Here is an 8,590-nt window from a genome sequence, read left to right as displayed (position 1 = left end):
TCCAATAAGTAAAAGCTTAATCAAATAATCGTAGGAAGCACTTTTAGCTGTCGTCATATTATCGCAAAGATAAAAAAAAAAAAAGAAAAAAAGGGGGGACGAGTGGAAATTCAAAATGTGTATGTGTGTGGTTTTTGCCATTTCAAGCTCTATTACGTCGTATAGGCGTATGTTGTAACCTATGCTTTTTTTTTTCGAATATATACTTTCTAAAGAGTATCAATGACTCCTTCTACTAGTGAGGTTAAAATGAAATGAGGTTCTATTGTTTTGATTGAACCATTGTTCAACAAGTATAAAGACTCTAAAGGATCCACGCGTTTTTTTCTCTCTCTTCTTTTCTATCTTTATTGAAAACATGAAAGTACTATCTGAAAAAGAAGCCATTTCTATCTTGGAAGAACATAGTGACTGGAGGTATGCTGTATCAACATCTGGCCATATTGCGCATAAATCCTGCTTTGTTGCAACGACTGTGCCTACTGTTCATAAAGTCGACGCTGACGTCCAATTGGCTTATTTCTTGACGAGAACACAATGGGCCGATCAGTTAATGATTACAGGTGTAGGAAACGACGTGACATCGTTACGATCCCTGTCTCTATGTAATACCTTGGCTTTTTCAAATTTGGGTCGTATAGAGCATCCTCGTAGGGTTCATCAAGTGCAGTCCCAGTCCGAGTATATCGTGTCTGTCAGTAGTATTGCTCGCTTGGACCCTGAATTTGAAGCCTGTTTGGATGAAGCAGAAGTGTTTTGGAGAAAAGGCCATTATGATTTAGCTTGGGGAAGGTTACAGCTTATTTGGTATGCGTATGGTTTCTTGTGGCCTGAAGAAGTTCATATAGGTAAAAATAAAATAAAATAAAGATGTTGAACGCGTCTAACGTCTTTCTTTCTAAAGGCTTTCGATTACATCTATCGCACGATCTCAAGTCATGGAGTGACATAAAAGATGTCATAGCAGGAGTAAATCTTAAATAATGACAAGATATATAAAATCAATAACAGCCTTTTTATAGTTGAGGGTTGAAGCTCAAATGTACAATCAACATCCCAATTGGCAACATAGAACCATATGCCGAGTCAAGCTTAGACCAATGCATGAGCTATTTCCATGCGATACTGAGAAGCAAGTTGGTTTCAAAAACTTTATTTATCAAGCTATAAGCAAGTACACAACGGTGATCATGAAGAATAGCCTGTTTACCTTGATACACTCTGAAACGGACAAGACTCTATCTACTGTAACCAATGACGGAAAGCCTCAGCAGCTGACTGTTGGCAAGAGTAGCACCGAGCCTGCCAAATGGAGATTAAAAGACCTAAAAGAGGATTATGTGTTTAGTGGATCAGAGGTGACAATTGCTTATGACCAGACGTCTCTTTGTTTGTCCATTCAAGGAAATTGTGCACAATTAAAGTCCGAACAGGATGCCCAGGATGGTTGCCGTTGGAGAGTACGTATGCTTCAGATAAACCTGAATGATGGCCCCGCCTTTTTTGAAGATCTAATCAAAAGTCAATCTTGCTTGCATCAAGGTGACTACTTTATGCTACAAAACGGTGGTATCAGCTTGGGTACAACGCAGCTTGCTCAGGCAAGCCAACAAGAAGAATCAGCATTAGAGAAGAGTGATTGTGAAAGTTTCAATACAGCAAGCGAACAACCTGTCTGTATCGAGAGACCCAAGTATAGACGCATGAAATGTATATGGCAAATCAAGCTTGAAAACTGCAAGAAATCTCCTAAAGATAAGGAAAAGGAGCGATTTGGTGCGCTCAATCGGCTCTTGTTGAAATGTGAACATGAAAAGGATGCATGGAAAGCCCCCTTTCCTCGTATATCCCTGGTTTTGAATAAGACTCAAACGATGGAATCATGGAACACCTCATCCAGTGATGGTCAATTTTCGTTTGAAACACCAATTCAGTATAGCACAGATATCACAGTACCATATGCTGGAAAGCCTCTTGATGATGAACACCCTTCCGATTCACCCTCCACTCAAGACGCACCGGTTCATCCAATGAACACACCAGGAGGGAGTCAACCAAAGGATAAAAAGTGGCGTATCAGCAAGGGTAAGGGACTAGATGTCAATGTGCATAGAGAGACGGACTTGAATGAAATGCAGCACCTCATTGTTTGTTCTAAACCCGATGGTACAGCGGAGGACGATGCAGCACAAGCAAAACCCTGTTTTGAATACGTCTCACTAGCAGAGCGCTTCAGGTGGGATATTGTAAAGAGTCTATGTCGAGCAGACGAAGTCGAAAGGTGCTTGAATGAACCCCCAATTAAACCATCAAAAACGAAGAAGCGAGTGCTCTTGAAGGCTGCTGGACAGCCTGTTCGCTGGATGAAAAAAAAGCTGTCGAAAAAACAAAAGGTAGAAGAAAAACCAAAGGATTCGACTAAAGTATCCGTGAAAAAGCTCTTGAAGAAATGTTGGTCTTTAAGAAAAACTATGAGTATCATCTAATAAACTTTATCTCTCTTTGTTCCTATATTTTTTCTTTTTCAATGAATCATTACTAGGTGAATAATATAATTTATTATTATTATTATTATTATTAGAGTATTAGAATAAGATGTAGTATTAGTAGTATAGCAATAATAGTAAATAATAGCAGTAAAAATAACAGTAAATAATAGCAATATCAATAAAGTAACAATAATGGTAACTGTACAACATGTCCATTCTGTCAGCGGTGTAACCAGATGTGATCATTTGAGAAATATGGTTCTACAGGTGAATACGAATTCACACTGGCTGCGCTTGTCGATGGCGATTTCTTCTTATGTAAATATGTAATGATGCTCGGTGGAGTAGAAGGTAAGGAATCGAAAGAGGTTACTGAAGAAGAGCAAGACAAGGTGTCATCCATAGTATGACTGGTTGTAGACTGAATAGAAATAGGTCGAGCATCGTGAACGATCAGTTGTTCAAGACGAGCATTTCTAATCCAATATCGACGTCGTGTAAACAGGCTGAGACTCGATTTTGAAGCCCATGATTTCCAATCCCAAGAACCATACTCCCATCCATCTTTGTCTACATTTCGATTCAAGTCGATCTCCCAGTCTTGAGAGGCCCACTGCCAAGCGAATCGGGTGCCTTTTCTGATAACTGGAGGGGGTAATTTAAATGAGTGAATCGAAGGCGTCTTTTGCAGATATTCATCTGACCTACAGTGGAATTTAATATAAAGCTCACATGTTTAAGTTTTTTTTTTTTTTTAGTTACCATTCAGGTCGTTCATTGGGTAATAGTAAAGTAGTCCAGTTACCTAACCATGATCGTTGATGTTCAATAATGACAAAGCGATACATTCTATCCAAATGACGAGTTGGATGAAGGATAGGCACTGATTTCATAGATTGAGGTGAAGAATGGGATATGCGATATGCATCTCGAATGATATGAACTAGTGTATGATTTGATATAAGAAAGGAAAGACCCATTAACCAGATGATGTGCTGTAAGTCGACAAGGTAAACAATGAACATCCAAAATAAGCAAAGAAAAGTGAATTGAAAGATGCTTAACCGAGTAAACCAATGAAAAGGTGACAGTATGATATCTATTTCTTTTCTTATGCTCGACGTGATTATATCTTGCTTATTGTCATCGTGCTGAATGAAACGATAGAGAATGAATAACCAAATGGGTGTTGTGTAGAGTATAAATAATGTATGAAAGCAAACAAGTGTCCATATGGATAATAAAACATAAGCATGAGACCTATATCCTTTTTTCCATTGAATGGCCCATAGTGCCTTTATTAGATAATGATCGATTTTACTCCTTGGTTCATTATCCATTACATGTAATAGAAAGAAAAAAAGAACCAAAAATTGGTCTTTACTGAATTTTAAGAGACGAAAATCTGAATTTAAAAAAGGTTAATTTAAATTCAGACAGCAAAATAAAGAGGGAACCATTCCTCGAACTTATCAGACGTAGTAAAGATGATGGTCTGAGCACTTTCCTCGTAATCTAGAACAGTAGGACGGACAAAATCAGCAGCAATAGAAATGGAGGTGCTTTTAAAATTGGTAGACATTTCAGTAGATGATGTAAATTTAATAATTATATGAGCTGCTATGGATAAAGGGCCATAAAATATAAAGTATTTTACGTGGCTGTTTCTTTACAGGGCGATTTAATCTTTTCGAAAATAAGGAGCTTCTGTGTCTTTATCCATTGCGCATATGCTATGTTTATAAGGGAAATGGATCATCCAGGGCTTCTTTATACAATCGATAGGGATAACAGTCACTCCACTGCTTATAAAATACTTAAACAGTGGAATGAAGTGGGGCTCGTGTACTTTGCAACAGAACCATTCTCTTCCTGCATAAATAGAATAAAGCTGTTTGGTATTCTCAGGTCTGTATGTCGTATCCTACGTTGAATAAGGGTCAATAAGCAGTGTTCACATATCAATAACAAAAGTTCAGTAACATAGACTGACCAATCATAATAATAATTACAATTCTATATAATATGTGTAACTATCAGTTTTAACACTCTTATCTTTATTCTAAAAAATAAAAAGAAACATAAAGAGTCCCATTGTACTTATTGTCCATCATCATTACTACAACCACAACAAATACCACACTATATGCTTTATCAACACTAAATTACTACACATAAAGAAACTAGAATTTTTTATCAAGATCCATGTCATCAGTAGCCTCTTTAAAGTAATTTTCACTCACTTGGGCTAAACTGGCTAACAACACATGTTAGAGACTTGAGGATTTCATCTAATCCATATTTTAGTCATAAAGAACATTACACAAACAATAATAATAAACAGATCTTCTACAAGAGAGCAGCTACTTTCCCAAGCCAAACAATTTGGTTGTAAAAGTAGTCCTATACAAAAATCCTTGTAGTTATCTGATGTTATTAAAAAACTGGAAAAATAACTTATCGTCTTCTTCTCTGTCGACAATAATGAAAAAAGTACTGGTCTTTTAAACAAAAAGAATCTCCCAATCGATTAAAAAGATCCTGTAACTGAATCATCATTCATTTTTTTTTACTTGGCCCATGATAATTTTATTAAGGGAGGGTATTAATAGAGTTATGCACACATTATATAAAATATACAAAATATAAAGTTAACAGCAACCTCCACCTTGCTTTTGTTCTTCAGTTGGTTGACTGACATTAATGGTTTGTCCAGCAGTAGGCCTAATAACATCATTAGAAGATTCTAGTGCCTTATTGGACACGATACGATAGATTTCTAACTCAATGTTAGCATATGCATACAAACATAATTATAGCGTTTACCTGTCAAAATCCTTTGGAAAGCAAGTTCTACATTACTAGAATCTAACGCAGAGGTTTCAATGAATGAAAGCCCATTATCAGCTATAATAAAGTTAGATTCGAATTCACACAAAAGATAAGACTAAATAGATATACCTGCAAACTGCTTGGCTTCTTCTGTAGGAACTGCACGTAAATGTCGCAGATCACTCTTGTTTCCGACCAACATGACGACAATATTCGAATCAGCATGGTCACGGAGTTCCTTTAACCAGCGCATCACATTTTCATAGGTAGCATATTTAGCGATATCATAGACAAGCAATGCACCGACAGCACCTCGGTAGTAACTATTTGGATGATTAGGTACATGTTATATAATAAAATGTTTATCACTTACGCACTAGTAATCGCACGGTATCTTTCTTGACCGGCTATCAAAAAAAAAAAAAAAAAAGATTGGAGATGTGAATATGGAGAGATAGCCTTTAATAGCCTTGTTTTACCTGTGTCCCAAATTTGAGCTTTTACAGTCTTGTTATCAACTTGAACAGAACGAGTGGCAAATTCGACACCAATAGTACTTTTTGATTCCAAATTAAATTCGTTACGGGTAAAACGACTTAAAAGGTTTGTTTTACCAACACCAGAGTCACCAATAAGGACGACTAAAGTGACAGGTTGAGTTTTTTATTTCCCTTATAAAAAGTTACAGTTTACCTTTGAAAAGATAGTCATATTCATCGTCTCTACTCATTTTTTTTAATTTAAAGTTTGATAGAAGAAGAAAAGAGAGAAACAGACAACTAGAAAATAAGGGCTTAGAATCTTAAAGTCGGTGATTGAAATATGCCCTTTCGCCTTTTCATTAATGACAGCATCCTGAGAAACCAAAGGTTACATGAAGAATAAGAAATCTGTCACATGGTGATTTTGGCACTACCAAACCTTATAAAGTACTACACGTTTACTTTTTCTTTTTTCTTTCCTTAATTTTGTTTACAATTCATCTAATACTCTTATTTCAACTTTTATTTGTAAATGTATCTAACAAACCTAATAACCGAAGCCTTAAAGGAGAAAAAAAGAGTGAGCGTAACGGCTTTATAATAATATTATCCCACCGATAATTTATCAAAAGGTAAACGCGCTATCAGCAATCAAATACCTCGAGAGTGCATTCGGAGGTACGACATAAGACTAACAAGCCCTCAGCCACCATTACAAGGGCGGGCTGCAGCCTTGAGTATGTACTACCTCGTACACTATTTCCAGAAAGTAATGTCGTTCCAAGATGTCGCATTTTGTATATTTTGTATTATAAATTTTGAACTATGCGACATTACTTGTAAAAAAAAAACTGTATATTGCCACGGTCATAACCCTTAGCTTTTCCTGTATCTCTTATTTGGTAGGGTTAAACTAGTCTTGCTATTCCATTTTTTAATAGATGGCTTTATGTATCATATTCAGGAACTTCCAACATCGCAGGGAGATTCAAGTATAAGCATTAAGAACAATGTTGATATACATCATCAAACATGGTTTTCTTAGACAGAAACAGAAGGGCTGTGCAGTGAAAACAGTGCCAAAGAGCGACTTTTTTGTAATTCATGGAGGATAGAACATATAACGAGCCATCGACAGGTCCCGGACAAACCAATACTAGAGGAAACAAATGCGCGTGTCGGAAGCACATTCTAAAAGAAAGATATGCTTTTTTTTTTCTTTTTGCGATATCGTTTTGGCAAAAGGTATATCATATACATCACATCAGTCCCACAACATTGACTCTTGCAATTATATTAATATAATCACTAGTTGTCGACAACATTTATTCTTCTTTTTAAAGGTCAATTTCTTCTCTGCCATGAATCTCTTTTTTCTCTGTTAATAAACAGATTACAAAGAGACTCATTAGATCTACTTGTACAACCGAAGATCCTAAGCAGCTTGATGGCTCAGAATGGCCGTTTGAGAAAATCTTACATTTAGCAGCAAAATTATCATCTGACAAGCAGGCGTCCAAAACATCAACTCATTTTGTAAGACTACTAATTGTATCATGTAAAGAGTTGGTTGCTTGGCAGCTTTGGACCTTGGTAACATCAATGCTTAAGGAATAACTTGCTCAATATACTACATTAGATTGCACAACATTCATAAATTCGCAGACTTGAATATTGACTGTATCGCCACCGAGCCTGATTCTTTTAACGCCATTTACTCCATCATCAGTATCATTAGTTGTCGTACTCAAGGTTTTAAGCTAAGTTATGTACCAGCTGCTATTGTTGTTTGATGCAAAAAATATGGGATTGTAAATTATGTCCTTTTACTAATGGTGATAATGCTTGTCAATCCATCAAGAATACTCTTGCTTTACTCAATAATAATTTCGATGTACAAAATAATCAACGAATCTATGGCAGAAAAATTAATTTAATGTTTCTTGATTGGAAGCATAAGATAGGGCTTTACCCCTCTGAGTGGAAAAAAAGAAACGTATCCGTAGTCACTCACTTTGGAAATAAATAAGCCGCACTTTGAAACTAGGACAATGGCGATCAAGGCGCTCAGGCTCCCCGATAGCGTCAAACACTTGGAAGAAGAACCTAGTGACAAGGCCTTGGCCTTAGGCAGAGAAGAGGTTGAAAGAATCTTTCAAGCCAGATACGAACAATCCATCCTCAGAAATGCAGTGGGACGACAACAACAATCAATTAACAACAATAACAGAGGATTTGGACGTCAATAGAGATACATCAGGGGCCGTGGAACCTTCCACAGGTTTTTTTTGGACGCAGCAAGGGCCAAATACACACGGAGGCCCAAAGCTCCAGTCAAACCCAATAATACCGCCATCAACGCCAGCGTCTTTCCCCACGACAACGGCGCATTACGCCATACCGAGCGATGGTATATTACCAGGGGGCCGTCTCCAACGTTTTTCAGAGTAATGGAAACGGACAATACTTCATTCATGGCCTGTGTCAGTAGTAACACAAGGATATCAACTTCAGTGGAACCACAAACCTCAACCATGGAAATATACTCCGATGAAGTTCACGGAAGAGGAACAAGTAGCAGTGGACGAAGCAGTGAAGAAATTTCTGAACTCAGGCATAATCGAGCTTTCCTCGTCTCAGTGCAAGAGCTACCTATCGAAATTCTTTACTGTGAAAGAGCCAAACAAACGCAGGCCAATATTGGATTGCACGAGCTTGAACAAGTACATCCAATGCAATCACTTCAAAATGGAAGGTGTACCAGCCTTACGAGAGTTGTTAGACAAG

General features: G+C 37.1%; 4 protein-coding genes across 4 annotated transcripts; 2 read left to right on the top strand and 2 right to left on the bottom strand.

The window, feature by feature from the left end:
* Positions 1-358: 358 nt before the first annotated feature.
* RHIMIDRAFT_248366 (uncharacterized protein) lies at positions 359-868 on the top strand (the record flags this gene model as incomplete). Its single annotated transcript, XM_023610512.1, has 1 exon — positions 359-868. The coding sequence occupies one exon, from the start codon at positions 359-361 to the stop codon at positions 866-868; it is 510 nt and encodes a 169-aa protein (XP_023468863.1).
* Positions 869-1,040: 172 nt separating this feature from the next.
* On the top strand, positions 1,041-2,486 carry RHIMIDRAFT_248365 (uncharacterized protein; the record flags this gene model as incomplete). Its single annotated transcript, XM_023610511.1, has 1 exon — positions 1,041-2,486. One exon carries the CDS (start codon positions 1,041-1,043, stop codon positions 2,484-2,486), a length of 1,446 nt encoding a protein of 481 aa, XP_023468862.1.
* A 72-nt stretch (positions 2,487-2,558) lies between these two features.
* RHIMIDRAFT_271517 (uncharacterized protein) lies at positions 2,559-3,829 on the bottom strand. The gene is made up of 2 exons (XM_023612259.1): positions 3,252-3,829; positions 2,559-3,193 (listed from the first exon to the last, which is right to left on the bottom strand). The coding sequence occupies exons 1-2, from the start codon at positions 3,335-3,337 to the stop codon at positions 2,710-2,712; spliced, it is 570 nt and encodes a 189-aa protein (XP_023468861.1). The 5' UTR covers positions 3,338-3,829; the 3' UTR covers positions 2,559-2,709.
* A 1,311-nt stretch (positions 3,830-5,140) lies between these two features.
* Positions 5,141-6,051, bottom strand: RHIMIDRAFT_198634 (GTPase; the record flags this gene model as incomplete). Its single annotated transcript, XM_023606308.1, has 6 exons — positions 5,141-5,268; positions 5,316-5,396; positions 5,451-5,644; positions 5,695-5,728; positions 5,801-5,962; positions 6,015-6,051. The coding sequence occupies 6 exons, from the start codon at positions 6,049-6,051 to the stop codon at positions 5,141-5,143; spliced, it is 636 nt and encodes a 211-aa protein (XP_023468860.1).
* Positions 6,052-8,590: the final 2,539 nt, after the last annotated feature.

This window comes from Rhizopus microsporus, assembly GCF_002708625.1.
Source record: "Rhizopus microsporus ATCC 52813 unplaced genomic scaffold scaffold_3, whole genome shotgun sequence".
Taxonomy (NCBI): Eukaryota; Fungi; Mucoromycota; class Mucoromycetes; order Mucorales; family Rhizopodaceae; genus Rhizopus; species Rhizopus microsporus.
Note: the sequence above shows the minus strand (reverse complement) of the source record. Positions and strands in the feature narration are given on the sequence as shown.